We start from the raw sequence: 26,358 nt of genomic DNA, 5'->3' as shown, positions 1-26,358 counted from the left end.
TGACATGATTTTTGTCAGTTTCCAGTGCCACCCACAGGATTTTGAATAGAGCTGGGCAGCAAACGCTTTTCCCATCCCACAAGTATTTTGAAGAATTTGAAAATCTGTATCCTCCCCAATTGGGACAAAATCTCAAAAACGTTCAAGAAATGGGGAAAAAAATTGGTTTGGGTCAATTGAAACATTTTGCTGCAATGATTTTTTAAACGTTTTGTTTCCTTTTTTCCCCTTTGATTAACTCTTTTTAGTCTTAACAGCTTAAAATTTGAATCAAAAAGTCATTCCGAACCAGTACATTGGAATTCTTTGTTTTGAAAACGTCAAAGAAACGTTTAAACAATTTCAAAACTTTTTTTCAATGTTTTTTCAAGTCAGGAGATTCGTCAGAACAGACGCTGCTTCACAAACAGTTTTGGTTTTGATGACTTTGCATTTTTATTCACACACACACACACACACTGATTCTTCAAAAAATTCCCCACTGACCCTAGTCTGAATAGTAAAAGTGAAAGCATCCAGAGACTTGTTACATTCACAGTGCTGCTGCTGCTGGTTTTGACAATGTTCCAAGTAGCTGCAGAGATTCTGGAGCTGTCTGTCTGCAGACTCAGGAAGATACATTAGCGCTGTATCAGCTCACACTTGAAAGGTTTTCTTAACAACCATAGTAGCTAGAAAACAAATTACAAAAGAAAGAAAAATCTTAAATTCTGCAGATGTTGATGGTTTAAGGCTCCTCACACTCACCAGGGGGGAAATTTTCTTTTTCACCACTGTCCAGTGGATTTTTCAAGCCCTGGACAAGAGCCTAGAGATCACGGAGATGCCATAACAGCTCAGTTGTTCAGGTTACATTGTGATTTGCACTTAAAGCAGGGACGAAATACTTTTTTTATGTATGAATAAGAGTGCAGTGTTTCTCAGTGGGTGCAATTTGAACCTCGGGTGAGTTCTGAGGGGATGGGTGCTGGGGCACAACCTGCCAGCTGAGGAAAATAAAATGGCAGAAGCAATGAGATCTACTGCTGAAGAACACTATATAAGAGCCAGGCCAGGCATTATTATGGTATGGTCACTAAGGAGCCAGGAGAGGACAGGAAAGGAGCATCTTGCCCTCTCCCTATTCCTGTTGCTAACAGTGCATTCTCTGCTTCCTGTATAGAGTGGAGGTCTCTCAGCTTCCTGCAAAGTGCTCAGCTCTGGTGCAGGGGAAACAACACTCCTGAAGTTGTGGAGCTGGCATTGCAGCCTGTGTAAACAGGATTGCCCCAGAGCAGGGCACTGTGTGGATACATGAGCAGAGAATCACCAGCTGCATCCCCAACCAGGCCACCAAGACAGCACCAGGCCTCTAACTAGTAAGTCCACCAACCCACTCATCCCAAAGATCTCCCCCTAACTTGGCAGTCTCTGCACGATCCCACCGCAGTATACCACTGAGCACGGAGCACCAATATACCACCTGCAATTTTTTGCCATGGCCCCATTCTCAGAATCTTGTGCATTGTGGGATGTTAGGTGGATCCTGAAGAGGAAACTGGAAGTGTTTTTTGGGTCCTGAATGGAAGAAGGCTGAAAATCCCTAATGCAGTGTATCCTCCCCAAACTTACAATGCTTACTCTTTGAGTGCAGAAAGAATTTGCCAGGGATTTTCATTTTAATCTGTTAATTAGTTTATGAATTATTGGTATTTTAAGTGTCCCCCTTTAGGAGCTTTTGGGGTGAGCCTAATCTTTTTCTTCCCCCCAGTTCCTTCTAACAAAGGAATTCCTGATTTAGATTTGAAAATGGGCTCAGTTCTTGACAGAAAACCCGAACTCTCACCTGTGAAGTTGTTTTATATACCTTATCATTAATATATGTATTAAATAGCGTAATTAAGTACATCAGTAATCTTTGTGCACGATTACGTTTTGTAGTATGCATTGTGCAGCTGATCTGGTTTTTATACGGTCATAATGTAAAAATATAGTAGAAATGTATCTGTGTTTTTGATGAGATAGGAAATGCAGACTGTAACCATCTTTTCTTCCTTTGTCCCTCTGACATATGGTATCTGGAGACATCTAATTTTAAGATTATAACTCACATGTGATTATTAAATAACACTACTTTGGAAAGTAAGAGGTAAGGCTGTGCACTGCAATTTTCAGTTCTTTGATGCATGCATTGCAGGTGACTACTGTTGAACTGAAAGTGAGCATGTGAAAGAGACTATTATACTGCTGGTGTGGTTGAACATCACTGTGGTAGTGATTAAATGCTTGGAGACTGCTTGTATGTTGAGTGTGAATGTTGCCTTAACTCATTCCTTTGATGTGTAATATTTGTGTTATGAGGAAATGCATCTGAGCAACTTTAACTGTAAAGGGTTAGATTGCACCTTTAGGTACAGCCCTGAAGCTCTCCTTTCCACCCGCTGTACCAGCAGCAAATTATAACAACCCCTTTGCCAGCTCAGCTGTACTGGTAAATGGTTGCAGCCAAGGATCCATCCACTTTGCTCCTCCATTTCTGCTGCTCTGGGCATGGGGAGTAAACAGACACAAGGTCTGGGTAGCTTTCTCAGGGATTTAAGGGGTGGCTCTTACTCCCCTGCATGGTCACAATCTGTCGTTCCCTCCCCCCTCCTATCCCCCATTAACCTTCACTTATCAGCCCTGGGGCAAGTTCATCAACCTCTTACATGGAAAAGTCATGTTAAGAAAATATTTTAACTGCCTTTTAATGTGATTTAGCAGCAGGAGACAAGGAGGAAAGCCAGTTCTCTGCAGATCACTATAAAGTGCCTGTCAGACCACAGGGCACGTGCCACTGGATTAAACGATCAAGGTCAGTTTCCTCTGGTGGAAGAGGATGACGAGTGGAGTCCCTCAGAAAGTGGCATGGGGCCTGCTGGTTTCATTCCCAAGTATGAAGAACTCAGAGGAAGGTTTCACTACTAGGGGCTCCAGGCTTGTGGATGACACTAGATTGATACTAGAATCATAGAATCATAGGTGGTGAAACACTTGAATGCATTACCTAGGGAGGTGGTGGAATCTCCTTCCTTAGATATTTTTAAGGTCAGGCTTGACAAAGCCCTGGCTGGGATGGTTTAGTTGGGGATTGGTCCTGCTTTGAGCAGGGGGTTGGACTAGATGACCTCCTGAGGTCCCTTCCAACCCTGATATTCTATGATTCTATGATTGGCCAACAAATAGAGTAGAGGTAAGGAACCAAGCACAGAAAGACCTGGATAGGTGGGCACTGCTAGGGGACTATCTGTGAAATAATGAGATTGGTGGTCAGGAATAGTCAGATGGGATGCACATTAAACATACTGGTTCCGCGGAACATACCGTAGGACAAGGATGGAGAACCATGAAGAAAATGACTGGTTGAGGGCAACAAGGCACAGAGGGCCAGACCCACTCTTGAAGAGCCTGTTAGTCTGCAGCTGGGGAGCACATGGTGACGCTGCCCTTCCGAAAGGAAACCCAGAGGCACAGCCCAGAAAAGGGCTACAGGGGTGTAGCAAAGAGGGCTCAGGGGACTGGTAAGATCAGCTGGAGCCTTTCTCACCTGGCCCCTGGGAAATTGTGGTGGTGCCCCAGACCTGCTGCTCCTGTGCTGGCCACAGGACAAACGAACGACATCCCCATGGGTCAGGCCTTGGTGGTACCAGAGAGTGGAGGGCACGTGGAGACTGAACTGGGGTCTGGGTGCCCCGATCCACCACTTCCGGGGGTGCCAGATGCTCCTGATTCCCTCATCACCGGGAGGGGGCTGGGTCCCCCTGATCCCCGCTGAAGGGAGCTGGAGGCGGGGTGGCCCCTCGCCCCAGCCCCCTTGGAGCGGGGAGGCCCCTGGGCTGCATGGGAGCCACCCCCAGCGCCCTTTCTCCGCCTCCCGCCTTGCCTGCCTCCGGTCCCGGCCGGTGCTCGCCCGGAGTCCGGGGAGGCGCGGTGCGATGTGCAGGGCGCAGGGGGAGGCCGTGGCCGGGCGGCGCTGGCGGCTGCCCGGGACCCTGCTGCTGCTGCTGGCCTACGTGGGCTACCTGCTGCTGGGCAGCGCGGCGTTCTGGGCGCTGGAGGGGCCCGCCAGCCGCCAGTCGGCGCAGCAGCTGCTGCAGGACAAGTGGGAGCTGCTGGGCAATTACACGTGCCTGAAGGGGCCGGCCCTGGAGCGCCTCATCCAGGTAGGGGGCTGGGGACTCCCCCCGGGGAGACGGGGGCAGAGGGTCTGGCGAGCCCCTCCCAAGGGGAGGTGGCTGTGCGCGCTTCCCCCCGAAGGGGCAAGTAGCCACAGCCCCTGGGTGGGCACGTGGTCCCTGAGGAGTAGGGGGCAGCTGGGGGAGATGTTGAGTGAGTGGTTCCCCTTCCCTGGGGGAGCTCCTGCAGGAGCAGTACCAATGCATGGGTGGCATCCACCATATACAGCTGGCACTCTCTCTGCTTGAAAAAAGAAAAGGAGGACTTGTGGCACCTTAGAGACTAACCAATTTATTTGAGCATAAGCTTTCGTGAGCTACAGCTCACTTCGTCTCTGCTGGAAGAGATCAGCGTGTCCATCCCTTGGCTGGCAGGTGCCTGGTTAGGATGCAGGCTCTTCCCTCAGATATCTTCTTATCAATTGGCCTTTCTTGGAAAGCTGCTTCTTGGAAGTTTCTTTCTGTGTCCTCTTTTCCTTAGCCTCCTGCTGCCTGTTTGGCTTCGCTGAGCAATTAGCCCTTAAAGTAAGGGTAGTCAATGATTTTTGGTCAAGGTCCAAATGTCTTGCCTAGGATCCAGACTCCAGTGAAACGTGTTTCACATCGCAATAACAATAATGATCATAAGTAAATAAAAAGATTTCGGGGTCTGTTCGAAAGTGTTTGGCTGTCTGGATTTGGACATAGTCTGTCTATTGACTACTCCTGCCTTAAAGGCTGCAGGGCCTGGCAGGGGGCAGTTTTGTTGAGCCATGTACTTGACTCTGTGGGACTAAACAGATGTGAATCACACCTTCTGTTTCAAAGTGTACCTTTCCCCACCTTCCATCTGCTTACCCATGTGTATCTCACACACCCCCACACCTCACCTGGGAACTTGTCCCTACCTGTGTTACAGATAGCGCTGGGTTCCTGTGATGGATGGCGTGTCTTAGGGAGCCCCATTGGTTTCAGTCACATTCCACACGCTATCAGCTGGACCCTAGATTTGTAAATCTGCACATGAATTAGGCAGACCTGTCCAGTGCGAGTAATATCCTATGTATTCTCCAAATCATCAAGGCAACTGTATTCCATTTTATACCTGTACAGAGTCTGTCATATTTAAGTCATTTTATGTCTCTTAAAATGTAGCCATTTCATCCCTCCTTTTCTTAGACTGGTGTGTCATTTTACTTAATTTTGCTCTTTTTCCCCCCATTTGCTTCTGACTGCTGAAAATATTGTTATTAATGAAGTAGATGTTTTGACATTTCCAGTGGCACTTTTAGGAGCAATCTTTGAATTGTGGGGCTGCCTCAATCTTTATTAACATTTATTTTCCCCAGTATGTTTAAATTTAGCCATTCTGTCACCGTAATTTTTCTGCAATTGCTTTTAACGTGTCTATTGTCCAGGTATCTCTGGCTGTATTTTCTTTAATATGAAAATTCCTAAATATCTTTCTCCCCACATCTATCCTGAGTAAACTGTCAGTCTTTAAGCCACCTGGCTTGGTAGAATAGAGGCTGTGGTAAAATTTTTCATTATAACAGCCTGGTTTTAATTGGCGTCTTCCACCAGTATAATTTTTTTCCGGTTTTCTATTGGTTATTTGAAAGAACAAGCGTCAAACAACCCAGTCCAAAAAACATGCGTGTAAATGGTGCTGAGGATATTTCCATGACAACTGTGCAAGGCCCAAATAGGGCAAATATATTCTTGCTGAAACCCCTAGGGGCCACACATGTACAAAAGAGATGGGCAAAACAGGGGAAGTTTTGGTTTTGCAGAACCTCCACATCAGACAAGTATTGGTTTGGAAAACCCAAAATCCAACTCAGGAGTGATTTGGATGCGAGGCCCACTTGATCTAAACGTCTCTGGTTCAGGAGGGTGTGAGAGACTGGATAAGTGGTTCTTGTTTGGGCCCATCTCTGTTTCAGATAGGTGACTTGGGTTTTGCCAAACCAAATGCTCGTGGTGGTTTGGATGGTAGTGCCATCCTACCTGACCCCAGTGGGGCTTGGGTAAATCTTTGCATTTTTGTTTCATCTGTGCAAAAAAACCACCGTCATAATTGAGCTTTGTTAAGAGTCTTACCAGAGATTGTGAGGATTGACATGGAAAAGGTAGCTGATAGGGAGGGGACTTTTCAATCTTACTGAGTGAGATATAACAATATCCAATGGCTGTAATTTGAAGTTAGATAAATTCAACCTTGAAATGAGATGCAATTTCGTAGCAGGAAGAAGCAGCAACACTGGAACAGCTCATCAGGGGAGGTGGTGGACTCACCATTGCTTGTAGTCTTGAAGGTGAGATCAGATGAATTTCTCCCAGGAAGCTTACAGCCAAGGGCAGCAGAGAGATGTGGGGAGGTTGGGGTAGTCGGTCATGGTGGTCCCCTCTGGCCTAGGAGGCTGTGAATCTATGAATCCAACTGTTCATCCCTCTCTCCATGTGCCATGGAGAGAACAGGAAGCTCTACATTGCCCTTAACATGCTCATAATACTTGCAGCTCTGCATTAAGACAATGCCCGTAACCAAACTTCATTTGTGTTGGGTTGTGAAATTCCTTCCTGACCCCTATTCACAATTGGCCAGATGTATTCTTGACAGGGATACAGGGGAGTTTCACCTTCCTCTGAGGCATCAGGGATTGGCCATTGCTGTACACAGGACACCAGGTGGACAGGTGTAGTGAGGTGATGCAGAGAATCTGCTTTCTCAGATACTTGGCTGGTGTCGAGTCTTGCTCACGTGATCAGGGTCAAACTGATTGCCAGGTTTGGGTCAAGAAGGAATTTTCCCTCAAGTGGAATTGGCAGAGACTTTGGGGTTTTTTCTCTTTCCTCTACAGTATGCAGCATGGATCGTCTAGGATCATCTCGGCATATCTCATATAATCAATTACACTGGCCTCTATGCCTGTGGCACAGAACAGTTTAGTCTTTCGAGGACTTGAAATATTTAAGTCTAATCCAAGGTATTGGCCTCAATATAGGGTAAATTGGGTGAAATTTAATAGCCTGTGATATACAGGAGGTCAGACTAGATGATCTAATAGTCCCTTCTGGCCTTAAATGCTGTGAAACACTATTATGCTGATTATCCCATTCTCTCACCCCCAGAAGCGATAGACTATAAGCTCTTTGGGGCAGGGACTGTCTTTTTATTATGTGCAGTACAGTGACTAGCACAATGGGGCCCTGATACCTACTCTGGCCCCTAGGCACTACCATAATAGAATGAATAATATCATCCACTTTGTGTGCTAACTGTACAAACAACCTAGTGTAAAATTTGAGTTGAGCTATTTAGCCAGAGGAAGTGCGAAATAAAGCTGACGAGTCCAGTTTTGCATTTCACAGTATATATCCAAGTTCAAAGTCTCATTCTTATCCTTGAAAGAATGAGCAACATCTGACAGATGTCAGTTCCTTTGTTCAAGACTGGAAGGTGCTCCAGTACTACAGTGATGAGTGCAGTGTAGATAAGCAGCTATATGCAAGAGAAGCATTGCTACATCCCACAATGGGTGCTGGGCGCTTTACAGAATAAATACAAAGGCATGGCCTTTGCTCTGAGGAGCTTACAAGGCAATATTTAGATGAAGGAGAGTAACAAACAGTAATGGGGGATGGGAGAAGAAGGACAAAGTTTACAGTTAAAGGGATCGGTGATAAGCTTGTCACAGAGAACCAAAAGGCCCTTCCGGTGTGTTTTTGCTGATTTGTTTTACCATATGCAGTTACGATGGGAGACCCAGATTCTATTCTGAATTCTGACTTCTCACTATTCGCAGTGGTGCTGAAGGCAGTGTGAGACCCAGTCCCGTCCTCCCTGACCAGAGATTGGCTGCAACAAGCAATGAAGAAGTTTACTGTATGGGCTACAGAGGACCTAGAGGGAGAAGGAAGTTAAAGGATTTTTTTCTTACTCTTGTTATTAAATTAGAAGGTTATTGTGCTGGCTGGACTTCCTGCTACATGAAACCCTGGCCTGATCTTGAATAACCCTATATATTTTTTATTTGTTAGGTTTTCCTGATGAATTTAATTAAAAACCAAACAAATCACACAAGAGCCCCCTTCTCTTTCAGTTCCTTTTCCAGTTTCCTTTGTGGCATTGCTTGAATACTGTGTGTGGTGTACATACACACAAATAAAATGACCTGTTCCCTTAGTCATCTGTTCACCACTGGTTACCTGGCAAAGTCATGATCGGTCCTATCTCACTATCATGTTGGTATTCTAGACACATAATTTGATTACTTGCAAATTAGGAAAGAGCTGGACACAGTGGCTATGAAAAAGCAAAAGCAGTGGCTGGGCTTTTTAATTACTTTGACATATTTCAGTCTGTGAAAGTTCTTTAGCATTGTTTATATACAAAGCTTTTTCATTAGGGTTAACTCTAAACATTATTATTCATTGCATTTATTATAGTAGAGTCCTGGGGCTGACAGAGGATGGAGTCTCATTTTGCTAAACACTGTACAAACATCTAATTTAGTACTATTTTTCATCCTGTTTATTATGGTTGTGCATTGTAACCGACCAAAATGGGGGCTCCATTGTGCTAGGCACTGTACAAACACAGTAGTAGACAGTCCTGCTCTGATGAGCTTAGTCTAAATAGACAAGACAGACACAGGGTGGGGGGGAAAGTAACGTACAAGCAGAGTGAGCAATGCAATGTGGTGGTTGCAAATGTTATGTTAGTTCAGTGATTTTTTTAAAAAAATTTGTTATGTAAATCATTCAGTGGAATGATGGGAGGAGCCAGATGGAAGGACAAAGGAAGGGAGGGGCAGGAAGGGTAGGAGCAAACAGTCAAAGCACACAGGGGCAAGAACATTCAGAAGAGGTCTGATGGCAGCCATTTAGTTTCATAAATTAGGTAGTGTTCATAAAAGGTATTGGATTAACAGCCCTCAAGGCCAATGTTTATTGCATATCCCCAGAACAGGTACAGCTTGGACAACAGCAGAGCAGGCTTTGCCCACATGTTACTCCCTTCCAAAGTGTCTCTGCTGTACCCTGGAGAGACAACCTCTCAGGGGGAGAAACAAGTGCATTGTCCTTGGTCTATTTAATCCTTGGCCATACTTCGGAGACTGTAAGCAAAGGTGCTGTGTGGGATGTGGACACCTGGTCACAAGGAACTGGACTGAGAGCAGCAGCTCATGTTGCACAAACCACCAATCAGCCAATAGATAGAAACAACTTTGGTTGATGGATTCAGACAGATGAGAAAGGCTCTGTAATCAGGAGAGGATGTCTTAGGTGGCTAAGCCTGGTGTTATATAAACTATTAGTTGCTTTCTGGTCCCCTTGATTGTCTTCATTCTGTTGAAAGTGTATTCACCACCTTTTCCAATCCCGTCAGACTACTTTTCTCCCTTCTTCTGCACTACATTTCTCAGCACAAGACAAGCACTGGTGCAATAAAGCTGGCTTGTGTTTGTGGGCCTAATATATCAGAATCGTGGAGCCCACCCTTTCCTCTCCCACAGTTGTCTATTTCTGATCTAAAGTTGTTCCGTATGCACATTCAACTACCCACCACGCCAATCACACACACACGGATCAGACGTACATTTTTAACGATTAAAGAGTGGGACAAATCATTATAGCTAAGAGGAAGGTTTCTGTAGAGAGCCATTCAAACCAAGGCCCCAGATCTGAGCATCCTGAACTTTGAAGAAGCCTAGTTTTCCTTCCGGCTTTGAGAACACCTGAAACAAACCTTCTTTCATTTATGGTGCACAAGAAAATCTTTCCCTCAGCGGCTGTTCGCCACGTAGGCTGGATGCCTTGCTCTGCCTGAGCTGAACTCGTTCTTCAGACTCTCTCACTCCCTTTGCTGTGGTGTAGGCCAGGATTGCGGGCTCCGCTGCAGCTACCGTTGTTGAACTTCTTCAGAGTCCCTGGAATATGTAATATACTTAGACTTCTGTCAGGCGTTTGACTTGGTACCACACGATATTTTGATTAAAAAACTAGAATGATATAAAATGAATATGGTGCACATTAAATGGATTTAAAACTGGCTAACAGATGGGTCTCAAAATATAATTGTCATTGAGTGGGTGTGTTACTAGTGAGTTCCTGCAGTGATCAGTTCTTAGCCCTACACTATTTAACATATTTATCAATGACATAAGAACATAAGAATGGCCATACTGGGTCAGACCAAAGGTCCATCCAGCCCAGTATCCTGTCTACCGACAGTGGCCAATGCTAGGTGCCGCAGAGGGAGTGAACCTAACAGGTAAAGATTTAGTGATCTCTCTCCTGCCATCCATCTCCACCCTCTGACAAACAGAGGCTAGGGACACTATTCCTTACCCATCCTGGCTAATAGTCATTAATGGACTTAACCTCCATGAATTTATCCAGTTCTCTTAAACTCTGTTATAGTCCTAGCCTTCACAACTTCCTCAGGCAAGGAGTTCCACAGGTTGACTGTGCGCTGAGTGAAGAACTTCCTTTTATTTGTTTTAAACCTGCTGACCTGGAAGAAAACATAAAATCACTGATGAATTTTGCAGATAACACAAAAATTGTGGAGTGGTAAATAGTGAAGAGGCAGGTCACTAATACAGGCTGATCTGGATCGTTTGGTAAACTGGGCGCAAGCAAACAATATGCATTTTAATGTGGCTCAATGTAAATGTCTACACCTAGGAACAAAGAATGTAGGCCATACTTAGAGGATGGAGAACTCTGTCCTGGGAAGAAGTGACTCTGAAAAAGATTTGGGGCTTGTGGTGGATAATCCACTGAACGTGAGCTCCCATTGTGACGCTGGGGTCAAAAGAATTAATGTGATCTTTGGGTGCATAAACAGTGGAATCTTAAGTAGGAGCAGAGAGGTTATTTTACGTCTGTATTTGGCACTGGTGTGACCACTGCTGGAATGCTGTGTCCAATTCTAGTGTCCACAATACAAGAAGGATGTTGATAAATTGGAGAGGTTCAGAGAAGAACCGCAAGAATGATTAAACAATTAGAAACCATTCAGTGATAGACTGAAGGTGCTCAATCCATTTAGCTTAACAAAAAGGTTAAAGGGTGACTTGATTGCAGTCTATAAGTACCTACCTGGGGAACAAATATTTAATAATGGGCTCTTCAGTCTATCAGAGAAAGGTATAATGTGATCTAATGGCTGGAAGTTGAAGCTAGACAAATTCAGACTGGAAATAAGGTGTACATTTTTAACACTCAGAGTAATTAACCATTGGACCAATTTACCAAGGATTGTGGTGGCACTGGCAATTTTTAAAATCAAAATGGATGTTTTTCTGAAAGATAGGATCTAGGAATTATTTTGGCGCAGTTCTATGGCCTGTGCTATACAGGAGGTCAGACTAGATGATCACAATGGTCCTTTCTGGCCTTGGAATCTATGAATCGGTATCCCAGCCATGGCGCCTGGAGCTTCCTTGTTTGGAGCCTTGCTCCAATGTAAATGTATGATTTCCTAGTGGGGTCACTAGGATGATTCCTTTTTCTCCCCCTCCCCCATCTCTTTGCTCCCCCACCCCTCTCATGTCATACAATGAAGCCCTAATACCTTACTGCAGCTGTTTTCTGTATTTATTGGATTGGCCTGCCCAGTCCCTAGCATTGCTGCAGGGCTGTGTTATTTGAAGCATGTTAATTGCACAAACCATGATAGAGAAGGAGAAAATCAAAGAAGACATAAATAAAATAAATACATCTTGCCTTGTTCCTTGAATCTCACCAGACTGGAGCACTGCGGATCTATGAAAAGGAGTTTGGAAAAGGCAGTCATAGACTCACAGTAGCTGGTGCAAGCACCACCTCTGCCCATTCCTCCAATGCTTCCTTCTTAGTAACAAGCATCCCTTTCTTCTCTGGGCTGAGCTACAGCCAATTCACTTTCATCCAGATCCCTATCTTGATCTGCCACTGGGAGAGTAATGAAGCTGTTCTTTAAAAAGCTCATTAGTAGTGAGGATTATTTATACATTAATGAGAATGCAGCCTAGCGTACCTGGAATTCTGCTCTGGTGGCCTCCTGTGTACCTTTAAGAGAAGATATGGTGAAGTAAAAATGTGTGGGAACCTACCTATGAAGTCCCTCAGGGAGGACAAGCAATTGCCTAGCACAGCCTTGTGGGACCTTTCTGAAAAGAAGGAGCAGACTCACTGTGGGCTACTCCTTCTTGCCCATAAGATCCCACGCATGAGTTCCGTTGTACCTTGTGGTCAGTGGTATTAAAAGCTGCTGATTACTCTAACTGAGTAAGCATGGAAACCGCTTATGCTGACGTCTAACTACAAGATCAGCCACCACAGATGATATTGCAGCCTCGGTTCTGGACTCGGATCTGAATCCAACTATGGGGATTAAATAAATCAGTGTAGCAAGCAGAGGCTGGCTCATCACCACTTTCTCAAGGACTTGTCCAACAAAAGGCAGGTCAGAGACAGGATGGGAATTAATGTCCCAAGATGGTTTATTGAGCAAGGGCCTTGTTTAGGTGTGGCTTCCCCGAACACCCTGGAAAAAGGCATTAATCCATGTGAAAATCTGGCCTACCATCTCTATATTGTCTTTAAGCAGCTGTGAAGGACATAGTTCCCTCTCACAGGTGGTTGGTGGCAACTCCGCATCGCACTCTCAGAAAGTAAAACTGGAAGAAAACTTCTCTCCCTTCCTGTTTTCACACTGACGCCACAAAAGTCATCAGCTCCGACCCGACTGATCTGTTCTGAAAAATAAATAAATGCTGTTCCTTACAGCAGGGCTTATTCAGCTCTGTTCAGGCACAGGCACTCTGGGGTTACTCCCACCTATCAGACCTAGGAACAGTTCCACTGGCCAGAGCAGATGGCCCTGGAGTCAGGGGGCTGCATGGTTTTCCAGGCTGTGTAAGCTCTGTCTGCAGTACCAGCACAAACTGCATTGGTGGAAGGTGAAAATGTTGTTTGTTGCAGCTGGGCCTGGCTCTACCCCTGCCTGGTGCAGAGAGGAGGTCTGGTGGGGGCAGGAATGAGAGCGAGCCCACCCCACACTGATCCCAGGCAGTGTGGCTCTGCGCCTGTCCTGCTGGGCTGGGAACAGGGGTTAGACTGTGAGCCCAGGCAGTGGTGGCTCTGTTCTGGTCTACAGTGCTGGCCTGGGCCTGGTTCGCTGCTCTGGCCCACTGGCTCTCACTGCTAGGAGGAGGATTGAGGAGACCACGACAGCATCCCGTGGTGTGTGTCATGCTTCATCTGCGGAGCTAGCCATGAGCACAGGAGTGGTAGCTGGGCAGTTGCTGAGCTGATATGTAGATCTGGTGGATGGGCCTGCCCATGAGACAGAGACTCTGGCAAGTGCACCAAGGTCTGGTCAAAAGCCCTTTTGTAGAAACAGTTCTACTGGCATAACAATGCTTTTTTGTTCAGGGAACTGGTTTAAACTATACCTGCAAAATCACGTTTTTTCCCCCCAGTATGACCAGCGCCACTAGGAGGGTTTGCTGCCATAGCTACATCCGTATTGCCACACTGGCAAACATTTTCTAGTGTAGACTAGACCTAATGTACGCTATTTCAGGCATGGGAAGGAAGCTACTAGGAAAGTCAATTAATCAGGTCTTGGTTTCTTCAGTGGTACTAATTTGAGGCAGCAGCTGTCTCCTACTCAATTTCTAATCCATCCCACATCTTCTCTGCTTTAGTCAGAATTCAAATACAGGGCCTCCTCCAGCCAAGAACTGGGGCTGTGTGCCAATAAATAACAGTGGGGTGACCTACAGAGCTATTTTTGTTTTGAAGCTAATTAACCTTTGTCTTCCTAATGTGAGAGTAGCGTGAACCTTATCAATGTCGTCTGATTGCTCCTGTTATCTGTAAGAAATGTGCAGTTGTACATATTAATCTTAAGAATTTCCAGTATATAGCAGAGAGAAACTCATTTAAAGTTTAATTAATCCCTTATCAGAGGTCCTGTGCCTTTGAAATGCCTCTCCCACACTGATAATTGGGGAAAGAATGGGAATTTCTGAGACCAGGTAAACAGTCACCATAGTCTCGGTTTCCTGGACAAGCTGATTTCATGTGAAGGTGTGAAAGCCAACCAACCAAACTGGGAGGTGAGATTCCCCCTCTCCAATCCAGTCCTTATACTCATTCTTTTTGCCTTTCCTGAGGACCTCGCTGAGACACACTCAGTTTTACAGGGAGAAGCAACACTTCATGTTGAAATAGCACTGGCTAAAATGCCACGATCAGAAAGCACAGGATACTAAAACTGACCCGTGTTTGGGTTTATCGAGGGACGTTACATGTCAGCTTCCACAGTACTTCCATCTCCCAACATGTGCACGCGGATGATTGTCCTTTTCTGGAAATGTGGCCGAAGGACGGCTAAGGTGTAGTCCAATGGAAAGGGTACTGGCATGGGAGTTAGGAGACCTACTCCTGGTTCTTCCAGTGACTGGCTGTGTGACCTCGGGAAAGTCATTTTTGCCCAATCCTCAAAGGTATTTAGGTTCCTCAGCGGAAGTTAGTGAGAATCTCTGTCCCTCATTCCCCCATTTCTCCCCAGGACTAGAGAAAAGGTGGATTTGAATGAAGAAGAGACTACTCCGATTATCAGTTGTTTATACAAAGTGCTTTGTCCCTTCCTGCTACTGTTAAAGAGGGAAGTAGAAGCTTAGGTGCCTGATAATGTCATGCTTCTAAGGAAGGCAGCATCTCATACGCATGCACACACTCTGGTCTTGCTTTCTGGATGCCTTTAGTCAAACACAAGTTACTGGGCTCGCTGCTGGGGTAACTGGGTGAAATTCTGTGCCTCTGATGCACAGGAGGTCAGACTAGATGATCCAACTTCTTGCCTTAAACTCTATGAATTTATTAAACAGGGAGATCATTATACAAACTCTCCTTTGTATCGCATTTTGAGGTCTACAGATGAAGAGCCCTAGGTGACAACTAAGTAATTCTGGCTTCGGGAGCGAACTTAAGGGCTCAGAGAGAGGGAAAACAGAATCCAAGATGCCGTGTAAAGACTCTTTGTAGCTCTCAGCAATAGGAAGTTGTAGTGAAGCTGGAAACTGATGGTTGAGGCGCACACAAATGACAAGAGAGCCTAAGGGGTAAGTGGAGGGAGCTGTAGAATTGGCTGTTGCTGTGTGCTCAGAAATGATAACCTAGGCTGAAGTTAGCACTAAGAAATACATAGGCTACGTCTACATTGCTCACCGCTGGTGGCAGTGTGTAGGGTATGTGTAGCCACACACAGCCATGAAAAGCAAGCTGCATCCACTCTGTGCTGTACATGTCAGTGACAGGCTCTGACGGGGGGAAGGCAGCAGGGAGAGCAATGTCCCCTGTTGCCCCCTCCACCAGAGTCTTTCCCCATTGCCTCTCCGCATCCACCGCCAAAGCCTTTCCCTGCTGCCAGAGTCTTTCCCTGCAGCGGGACGCTGCTGGAGCCTTTTGCTGCCCCCAGAGCCTTTCTCCACAGCTGTAGTCTTTCCCTGGGATGGGGAAAGGCTCTGACAGCAGGGAAGCAGCAGGACACTATGCTGCTAAAAACAGCAGTGCAGATGGGGGATGCACTGCTTGGGCCTGCAGAGAGCCATGTAGGGCACATACCCCCGGGGTTCTGACATGTCTTTACTCTCCTTACCTAAGCCGTGCCTCACTGTCTACACTCCTATTTCTACCCATGCTGTGGGACATATAGTGCATGTACTCTACACACCACAATAGGATTTGTGCAGTGTAGAGGTGCCGAAAGAGAGAAGAGAGATGAAGACAAGGGGCGCGATCAGGGTTGGAACCTAGAAGACCTCCATAGCTGAAGGAGTGTGTGTGTGTGTGTGTGTGTGTGTGTGTGGCGGGGGTTGTACAGCAACCACCAGAAAGGAAAGAAGAGAGCACTGGAGACACCAGCTTCTTACTTGGAAATCTCATGGAGAAATCGTGCTCCATAGTCCAGGTCTACACTAGGGCTTTGTCTACGCTAGAAAGGGTTTGCCAGCATAGCTACATCGGCAAACCCCCGAAATGGAGATGCAGCTTCTACAGAGCTCTTTTGCTGGCACAGCTTTGACCAGTTCCCCAAACGAAATCAGCTCTGTTAGCAAAAGGACCTTTTTGCCGGTATAGCTGTGTCTACACTAGGGGCTTTTGCTAGCACAGCTATGTTGTCAGGGATCATACTCATCACATCCCTGACCAGCATAGCTTGGCTGGCAAAAGTTTGTAGTATAGACCTGGGCTCAGCCTCAAAGGCTGGATGAAGACCAAGTCATTAATCCTCTGTGGAAGGGCAGTCTAGGGATATTTCTACACTGCAGGCTTATCCCGGGCTGCCTCCAAGTTTTTAGTCCAATGGACCTCAGCCTTCCTCACACAAAACCCTTATGCTCAGGTTTATATATGCTTTGAAGCCAGGCTTGCTTGCCCTGCTGCAGGTATAGGTTATAGCCCAGGTTTCACTTTAAGGTGGGCTCTGACTTTCCCACTTTGCAGTGTGGATGTATCTAACACCTGGGTAGTGGAACTCAGCTTTTGACCGTCCTCCTGTGTCATACCATGGTTCCCCAGCCCTTCTACCAACTCACTTCCCACTTGCCTCCGGTGCACCAGACGCTACCTGGTTTATATCCACCTGGTCAGTGTTTAACTCTTCATTCCACGCAGCCTGCTCTGTTTCTGCAATACACAGCTCACCTCAGCCAGACAACCCTATAAGATGCCATCCCAGCATGTGCTCGCTGGACAGAGGACCCCACCAGGTTTCAGGTTAACCTCTGGTATGAGTGCAGAAAAGAACATGATTTGGGGAGATGCACCCGAAATCCGTACTGTTATGATAACATCCTGAAGAGGCTGGGGGAGGTGGGGATCAAGCATATGGCTGCCCAGTGTTGGAAGTGCATTAAAATCCTAAAGAGTGCCTACCTGCAATACAAAGGTTCTGGCAACTCTGTCTGCTACAAGGATTTGGACCAGGTGCTCGCCCTCACCTGGTGTACAGAGCCCCAGTTGTGCCGGACAGGCTTTTGAGCGGGGCTGGCATGATTTTTATACTGGAGGCAGAGAGGACCGGGATAACACTGGAGAAGGCCCCAGTGGCAGAGGAGGTGGAAGAGCAGGAACAGACCATGGTGCTGGAACAGCTCCGGAGTAGGCCATACGGATGTGGGATGTCTTGGGACCATATTCCGAAGACCTGTTTGGGGACTGTCCCAAGGAACAGCCTGGAGAGGAAGTGGCATTAGACTGGGAGCCGGAGCCACAGCTGGGTAAGTGGCCGTCGCCGCCATCTTTGTCATTTTTATGTGGGGAAATTGCACCCTGAGTGGGAGGGATTTCTGGCTGATGGCCAATAAAATTATTGCTATGAAGGATATTATGTGCTAGAGGCTGGCCTTAGCTTCAGCTTAGGGCAAAAGCCATGCCATTGTCCTGGCCCCCTTCCTCCACCCTAAGCCCCCAACCACCACGTGTGATCCAAGATGGAGTCCAAGTAGGGGGGAAACAATTAAACATGCAACTAGTGAGTCATTCTTACTAAATTTACGCTGATTATTTAAAATATATATCAAAAGATGGGATTACAGGTTTAGCAAGCAGAAGTGCATATGTCAGCATATACAGCTCTTCGTAATTCTGTCACACAAGTAGCATATTGTAGAATTATAGCGATACCAGCATTGCAGCGTTGGCCCAGACATCCTGGATTATAAATCCCAGTGGCTGTATTAAGTTGAAAAAGTTCCTTGGTGCAACAGTACTTAGCCTTCCGGTGCTCCCATTTGTAGCACACTTTCCAGGCCAGAGTCAGGGGAACAGTTCTGCTGTTAACAGGCCTCTGCATCCTGATTCACCATCCTTCTAATGTTCACCTGAATTTCCCCCTGCTCCTGGCTGGTGATGCTTGAGAATTTTTCATATAGGATAAACTCAAGACGGTCAGTGAGATTCCCAGGTAGGACAAACTTCCAACATCTGTCTTGGTAGCTTATAAACCCTCTTCACTCCTTTTCATTCAGCAGATAATGTAAAATTTTCTTTGCGGAGATAGAGAGAATTCCTCCATTAGCCTGGAGAAGTTGCTCTCTCTCCTATTCAGGGAACTCCAGCTGATTAACATCCTCTAAGGATTCCTTGGCCTGGAATAATGTTAAAAGCAATAGTTGTAGCAGGTCCCTAGTCACGCCCCACAGACATACATCCCAGGTCCAAAAAAAATCCTATTCTTTTTAATGCATTAAATCTGGAATTCTTACCATAGTGTGTATGTGGGTTGGTAACCTGGCTTGCAGGAACTTCTGAACTGGCTGAGGTGTAGTGGTGAAATAAGGTCATTCCAAGTAGATAAAAGTATCAAACTGTTGTCTTGCCATGACACAGAACAAAAACGGGGGAATTCTCCTCTTCCTTTCCATGTACAAAAAATATCTTCTTTCCTTTCCTTGGCAGGACCTTCCACCTCTGCTGAACTGAGGCAGCCACCCAAGCCTCTTGGGGAGAGGACCCTGAACCAGCTTGGGAGAAGGAAAAGGCTCTGGGGTGACCCACTACATGGATGGTCTGGGTATACTTGTTCCTGCCAGGGTGCAGGGGGCTGGACTCTTGAGGTCCCTTCAGCCTTTCATTTCTATGATTCTATGAAATGCATCATGACTTTGGATATGGATCACACACCAGGCCAATCGGAGAGGGAAAGAAGAGCAGGATATGGAAAGGAAGAGGCAGAAAGCAGAGGAGGAGGAGAGAATGTCTGCATACTACCTCTGGCATGACTGGAGGATGATGGAGCACGTCCGAGCACAGCAGAAGGAGAAGTTTGAGCAGCTGCTCACCCTAGTGGCTACTAGCCTGCAGCACCCAGTTCCTGCACCAACTCCAGCACCAGCAACAACATGAGCAGACCCTCCTCCATGCTACCACATCCTGTAGCCAGTACAGCCATTGGGCAATTCAAGAGTTGGATAGATTATGAACCACTCCATGACCTGGTATGCGCAGATGTTCCCTGTTCACTCTATGCCTGTACAACCGGGGAGAGGGAGAACAGATACACACCTCTGACACCCAGTTCCATTACTAGTGAGACTGCAGTGCTTGCACTTTATTTAATGGCACAGGTTTGCATACTCTTGCACTGTTTTTATTTTCACTGTTGTTTGTTTCCAGGTAGCTGCGATGCCTGCATTGCTTTTCAAATCAGTATTTATTTTAATACTTTTTCTTTTGGTTGTACAGTACGTTGGTATGTGAGTGCTTGGGAAAGAAGGAAGAGTCAGGAAGTTGTATCCAAAGGTATTAATAAAGTACCCAACACCCTTATAATCACAGAAAGCCAATATCAAACAAACGGATGTGTGTACCACAGCAGTACACAATATCCCATTCCCCCATGCCTGTCACCTGTGGTGCTAGGGTGTGGGCACCCAAGGCAACCCTTATTTCCCTTGCTCACCTGCACCCAGGCCCACATGCACTTTGTGGCTGCTTGTACCAGGCCTGCAAACTAGCAGTGGCTTGAGCTCTCTCTTGGCCAAGATTTTCGCCCTTGTCCTCGCAGGCATGGGTCAGGGCACAGCATGTCTCGATCATACGGGTGGCATTGCCCACACTGGCATCCAGACAGTTCTGTATGCAGAGCCATCTTGCCTTCCATTGGTCACATGCACAGTCTACCACTATCCCACAATCATTATGTGTGTAATGAAATGTTCTGCTGAGTGCTCAAATATCAGGGCAGTAGATGCTCAGTGGGGTCTCCTAAAATAACAGTGGGCACAGACACCCATGTTGTTAACCATGTTATTTAGTGGGAATAAAGTCCCTGCTTGTCTAAGTGGGTAAAAGCCAGATCTCCTCAGCGCTCTGGCATCATGCGCCTTGCGAGTGAATCCCACACTGGTGTTCATGAACTTGCCTTTGCCACCCCAGCACAACACTTGAGCGGTAGCCTTTGCAGTTGACACCTTCATGTGCTCCTTGTGGAGAGCAAACTATGGGCACGTGAGTGCCATTGGAGGTGCAGTGCAGCGTGTGAACCCCATTCTCTCAGCGCCAGCTGCTGTTTCAGATGTCTAAGCAGGGTCCATCACGTGTGGGGAAGCTACAGCAAAAACCGCCTCAGAAACCGCCTCAGAAACCTCATCGCCAACAGTTGACTTGTCAACCCCAAACGAGGAGTCGCCAACCTGTTGCAACCTGGGGTAGCCAGCGTCTAGATGGCTATAGCAGTCTTGTTCTGGACTCCCTCAGCTGTGTGTCCCAGCACTGTAGGATCAGGGCAAGCACCTCACACGACTCTGTGAAGGTGGCCTTCCTCATGCAGGAGTTCTGCAGCTTCTGATGGTCCCCCCAGAACTGCATGATGATGTGATCCCACCACTCTGTTCTAGTTGTCCTACACCAGAAGTGCTGGTCTGCATATGGGAAATACCCAGCAGCTGCTGCAGCATGTGTCTCTGCTCTGCTATGTCAGCATCCAGCATGTTCGAGCTTCAAGATCCACTACCGCTTTCTGAGGGTCAGAAACAGCTGTGGAAATGCCTTCCACCATCTCCCATACCCTCTACTTTTATCCTGCTGTGATAACAATTCAGCACCAAGCAGGAACAGCTCATCCACCTGTGCTGGACCCCTGGTGTGGCACTGGCTGGAGGGCACGGAAGTGAAACACGTGCAGAGCTGGAAGTGCCTCCGCTCAATGTGTGGGCAGGCTAAGAACACTTCCACGTGGGGGACTGGGAAGGATAGAGACATTCTGCTCTAACACACTACATCAAAACAATTTCTTAAGAGATTCAAATTAAGGAGCTCTGGGATACTTCCCCATCCGCCCCCCTCAAAATCCCAGCACCAAACCCAGGTAACTACAGTGCCAGTGTGGATACAGCTACACACAGGTATGGATTGTATGTGGCTCTGCAATATGGACCCTCACAAGTGGCTTGGCAAGCTCAGGTACGCTTGCCTGGGCTCCTGGATCCAGGTACCCTCTGCAGTGTAGAGGTACTCTAAGAAGTGTGACAGGCTGAAAGTCAGACTGGAGCAGTGAAGGTGGCTGTGCTGGGACAGGAGGCCAGAATGCTGCTTTGTTTGGAAGCTTAAGCAGTAAGAGACAACAGGGGCTGTGCTCATTAGTGTTGATTGGGAAGAGAAATGGGGGCTGTACCCTCCAAGTATTCTTTAAGTGAGCGAGCACTAAGGAACACTACCACCCCTCCATGAGCTGCCAGTGGGCTGGAGTTAAAGGAGGTGATGCTGTGGACCGTGATGTGTGGAAGGAGGCACAAGATTGGGCAGTGACTGGTATCGGGAAATAAAGATTTGAAGTACTGCTGGCTTTGATGAGCCGACTGCATGGAGCGCCACTGCTGCCAAGGGCACCAGTTCCCTTTGCAAATTTCTGGCTGCAGGGCTGAGTGACATGGATGCAGGTCCTTCCCAGGGTCACTCACCTCACAGGGCATGGCCTGTGCTGCTGGGCAATGTGGTGTTTGTGAGGCCAGGAAGGCAACGGGACAGAAAGCTGCTTTTAGATAAAGCAATTTGACTGTGAAAGCCAGGCCTGCACCTTCCTCATCTGAGAAAACCGGATTGGGACGTCATGGTAGGTTTCGTAAGAGTATGTAAAAGTGGGGTTTGCATCGCAGATGGTGCCACGCAGAAACAGATGAGGCTAAATGGTGAGGAGAAAGCCAGCTTCTAAATAAAGTTACATTTTGATACGTCAGGGTATGGAAATCCAAAAGATCCCACTTGGATGGATGGATGAATCTTACCATAATCACTTTGCACTTCTACAGAGCTGTCTGTCTGAGGAGCTTAGAGCGACTTACAGACATTAACGCTTCCCTAGGAGCTAGGGAAAGGTTCTTATCCCGCTGCTACTGGTGGGGAACATGAGGCGCAGAGAAGTCAAATGGCTTCCCTGGGGTCACACGGCAAGTCGCTCAGGAGAGACGGGAGCAGAATCTATATCTGGTAGGATTCATACAAGGTTCATGCGCTTGGCAACATTAAGGGCACACCCGGAGTGTTGTGCTGGACCTGTGCACACACAGCTCCTCTCAAGGGCATCAACCTTGGAATCTCGCCCAAATGACATGAACCGTGGGAAGCCTCTCAGGACTGGGCTCAAGGCCCAGGAGCAAGGAATGCGGTAGATAGAAATTGGTAAATAAGAATGTTAAACAAAGCCAGTGTATTCCTTTTATCTGTTGGAGAATGTAATGCACGGGGGGAGAGAAGGAATAAAGGGGAAGGTGGAAAGCTGACAGGCAGAAGCCCGTTAGCAGACCAGCTTGCTTGCTTGCTAAAAGCTGTGTTCCGTCTTGTCATTGAACCGCCACAATATCTGACTTTGTTTTTTGGTTTAACCACTAAGGTTCTGCTTTCTCCTTGTACTTCCTCTTTTGATTGATATTATCCTTTGACTTACACATGTGACCTTTCCAAGCTCTCAAAATATCAGGTCCAAGCACAGCAATTGCATGACTGAGTGTCTTTATTTCATGCAGTTTAGTTGTAGCCGTGTCTGTGCCCAGGATATGAGAGAGAAAAGGTGGGTGAGGAGATATCTTGTATTGGGCCAACTTCTGTCTGAGAGAGACAAGCTTTCAAAGAAGAAGAATCATAGAATATCAGGGTTGGAAGGGACCTCAGGAGGTCATCTAGTCCAACCCCCTGCTCAAAACAGGACCAATCCCCAATTTTTTCCCAGATCCCTAAATGGCCCCCTCAAGGATTGAACTCACAGCCCTGGGTTTAGCAGGCCAATGCTCAAACCACTGAGCTATCCCTCTCTGTGTGGCTCAAAAGCTTGTCTCTATCATCAACGGAAGTTGGTTCAATAAAAGATATTAGCTCACCCACCTTGTCTCCGTATTTATTTCAAGAGTTCTACAAGTAACTTACCCTCCAGGGTTTGATGGTATTGACTGGGCCTGACTGATGTCAACCATTTGAGTTCTTGGACCAGCCTTTGACTCTGAATAACTGGAGGCAGAACACTCATATCTATTAGTCGATCTTAAAAGTGTCGGGTCTTGAAAAAGCTATCTGATAAATGCTTGTTCTAAGTGAGGGCAACAGGAATCCTTAGCCAAAGCTCCGGGCTTTTTTCCTTAAATCTGTAGAATATCTGTGTATGTGGATATTGGGTGAGGTTATTTCTAATTTCTGTTCTCCTTGTCCCTATGTTTTATATGCAGATACCAATAAATCAATCTTATTAAATAAAGATTGTCTTATTACAATGAACTCTGGCTGCATCTGGATAGAAAACTTCCTATATCCTGATCTCTATCCTACAAGAATCCTACACATTGGCTGCAAAGTAAGCATACCACTTTTGCCTGTAGTTTTAAGAGCAGTCACAAACTCCTGCCATTTGAATAACCAAATATTCTAGCAGAAAGGTTTTGGATTTTCAGGTCTATCCAAGGAATGGGACAGCAGGTTGGGACCAGTACAACGGGGCATACCGAAGAGGCATGTCATCTGGATGCTTCTGATAACAAGGCACAACAGGGAAGTGGCTAACCCTGGGCTCTATGCTTAATGGTGCTGAGCACCTTATGCAAGGGGGCTGAGTGCCCTAAACTCCCAGGAGGCAAGAGCACTTGGCACCTTGCATGAGCAGGCCCAATGCTTACTTTTGAGTGGTGGATTTAGGTTAGAAACTCCCCTGCCCCAGAGATGAATGGAGAAAAGTCACGCTTCAGTGGTGATATTTTAGATGGTGTGTTTGCAGAACGGAAGGACAACAGTATATTTTTGTCCTTTCTGATGTGCTGCTTGTTCTCGTCATATCCTGTCTGGGCTGTTTATTTCCTCTCCCTAAGTGAAGCACTTTCCATTTATTAGTGTTGAATCTCCCTTTGTTGCTTGCAGCCTTCTCTGCTCTCATCTCTTCAGGGCTCTTTGCAGAGTGGTTCTGTCCCCCTGAGTGTTTACTGCTTTCAAAACTTGGTGTCGTGCAATTTTGACTACAGCTGAACTTACACCAAAGTGAGGCTTAACAGAGAACAGGAAGTAGGTGTGCAGCATGCAGAGAAGTTGTAATATATTTTCTTTTTAGTTTAGCTGAGCAAAAAAAGCCTCCAGACACCTTAAGAGTCCTGGGCTGGGCTGATACTAGGACTCAGGGCTGTGAGGCATCTCACCACCACCTGCGCTTAGCATGAAGCAGTTTTGCCTGATGCCTTCTGTAGCTCAGCTCCCTGAAACCAACAGCCTCAGGGCACCGACAAGCACCTACCTGCAGGTCCCCGCAGACCTCACCCTCTCTGTGCAGGCTAGTGACAGACAAATGGCAACCCCTGAGCCCCTCTGCCAGCCTCCCCCTTGGTGGCATCTGGCCCCTGGCATAGCAACTTACAGAAATGACCAGGTAAGTTCTCCCAGAGGACAACACACACACACAAGCTTACTTGAGTCAGCTCTCAGCTCCCTTTTAACAACACAGTGCTGTCATTTATTTATAGTGAAAACAAAAAGGTTTATTAACAAAGGTTATGATTTCAGGAGACAGTGCGCAAGGATAGTAAAAATAACTGGTTACATGTGAAACCGTCCTTTGTGTTCTCTCAATGATGGATGAAGTAGAGTCCTCTTGCTTTCCTCTTGTTATCCAATAAACCTTTGAACTACACCCCTTTGCAGTGTACCCCCAAGGAAAACGCTTCTCCCCCCTTGCCTGTTCTCCGGTGTGCTGACCCCCAGGTTGATTTTGCATCTTCATATTGATTTGGAATGCAGCTGTGGCTCCCATTGTGTATGGCTTACAATGATTAATTCATGTGTCAGTTAGCTAGCTGGACAAACACTTCCAATCTGAGAGAGAACCTGTCTCTGCTGGTGACTCAGACCTTGATACACTTGCAGCATATAACACATAACTTTTAAACTATCATCTGTGCATGATCTTAGTGACCAGTGTGTCACAGGCTTTCATTTGATATCTCACACAACGTTCTTTATAGATAAATACTATGGCAGCCATGTGCTGGGCGTAGTGAGTTTGTCAGACCATTGCCAGTAATGCTTCTTATCCACACCTTCCTTAACCGCAGTTCAAGAGGCCGTACATCAGGCATAACAGGGCATATTAAAGATTAGAGCCTAGATCCCTTGCAGCCTGATAAATCCCAATGTTGATGCAGAGAAAGTTAATCCTTTCCCACCATGCCCTGTCTTCTCCTTTTCTTCACATAAAGCAGGAGCCTACCAACCTTACGCATGCTGAATAGTAATTTATTCTGTGAGCTGTCCATTGAAATTAATGGGACTACTCACAGAGTAAAGACTAATCTACACTTAAAATGTAGGTTGACATAGCTGTGGCACGCAGGGTTGTGCAAAATGCTATAGTTATGTCAACCTAACCCCTGGTGTAGACATAGCTAGGTCGATGGAAGAATGCTTCTGTTGGCCTAGCTACTACTGCTCAGGGAGGCGGAGTTCCTACAGTGACAGAAAAAACCCTTCCATCGATGTAGATGCAGCCTAGGCTACAGGGTTACAGCAGCATAGTTATGGCACCATAGCTATGCCTCTTTATTGCCCGTAGTGTAAACATAGGTAAGGTACTACTCAATATGCGAGGACAATGTGGCCCTCAGATTGCAAGCTCTTTGGGACAGGCCCAGGGACTGTCTCCTGCATCTTGTACAGCACAGAGCACGTTGTCAGGGCTTAACAGGTGATCAATGTGACTCACCTGCCTTGAACGAGCTTGAGTGTTGGGTAAACAGAAGACGTGCCTCTGAACATGCTGCTTGTAAGCCACGTTTGTGCCTTGGAAACGCAGCTGCATTGATTTGGGAGCTGCTCTTTGTCTACAGTGTCAGAGCTAGTGTATTATCTACACTATTACTGCTACCACTGGTGTAAGCATACAGGACTCATGTGTTGTCAGAATACAGTGGTAAAAATACTTGAACCCTGCACTGTTGCTGGTCTAACCTACACAGTGCTAAATGCAGGGCGGGGCGGGAGTGAGCCCGCTACACTAGGGCTCCAAGTGCTGCTCACACCAGAGGAACTGAGCCAGCAGGAGCAACAGTGGGGAATTTTTCAAAACTATCCCTCTTGTAGGTAGGGTCTTAGTGTAAACAAGACCATGGGGGCGAACATGGATGCTTAATGCTGTCTTCTCAGAGGGGGAGGG

General features: G+C 46.6%; 1 protein-coding gene across 1 annotated transcript in view; it reads left to right on the top strand.

The window, feature by feature from the left end:
- The first annotated feature begins 3,953 nt into the window (after positions 1 to 3,953).
- The window catches only part of KCNK17 (potassium two pore domain channel subfamily K member 17), a 41,898-nt gene continuing 19,493 nt past the window's right edge, over positions 3,954 to 26,358 (top strand). Inside the window, exon 1 of the mRNA XM_074947620.1 lies at positions 3,954 to 4,181. Within this exon, the coding sequence (XP_074803721.1) occupies positions 3,954 to 4,181 (228 nt within the window). The remainder of the gene's footprint in view (positions 4,182 to 26,358) is intronic.

This window comes from Natator depressus, chromosome 3, assembly GCF_965152275.1.
Source record: "Natator depressus isolate rNatDep1 chromosome 3, rNatDep2.hap1, whole genome shotgun sequence".
In the NCBI taxonomy this organism is placed as follows: Eukaryota; Metazoa; Chordata; order Testudines; family Cheloniidae; genus Natator; species Natator depressus.
Note: the sequence above shows the minus strand (reverse complement) of the source record. Positions and strands in the feature narration are given on the sequence as shown.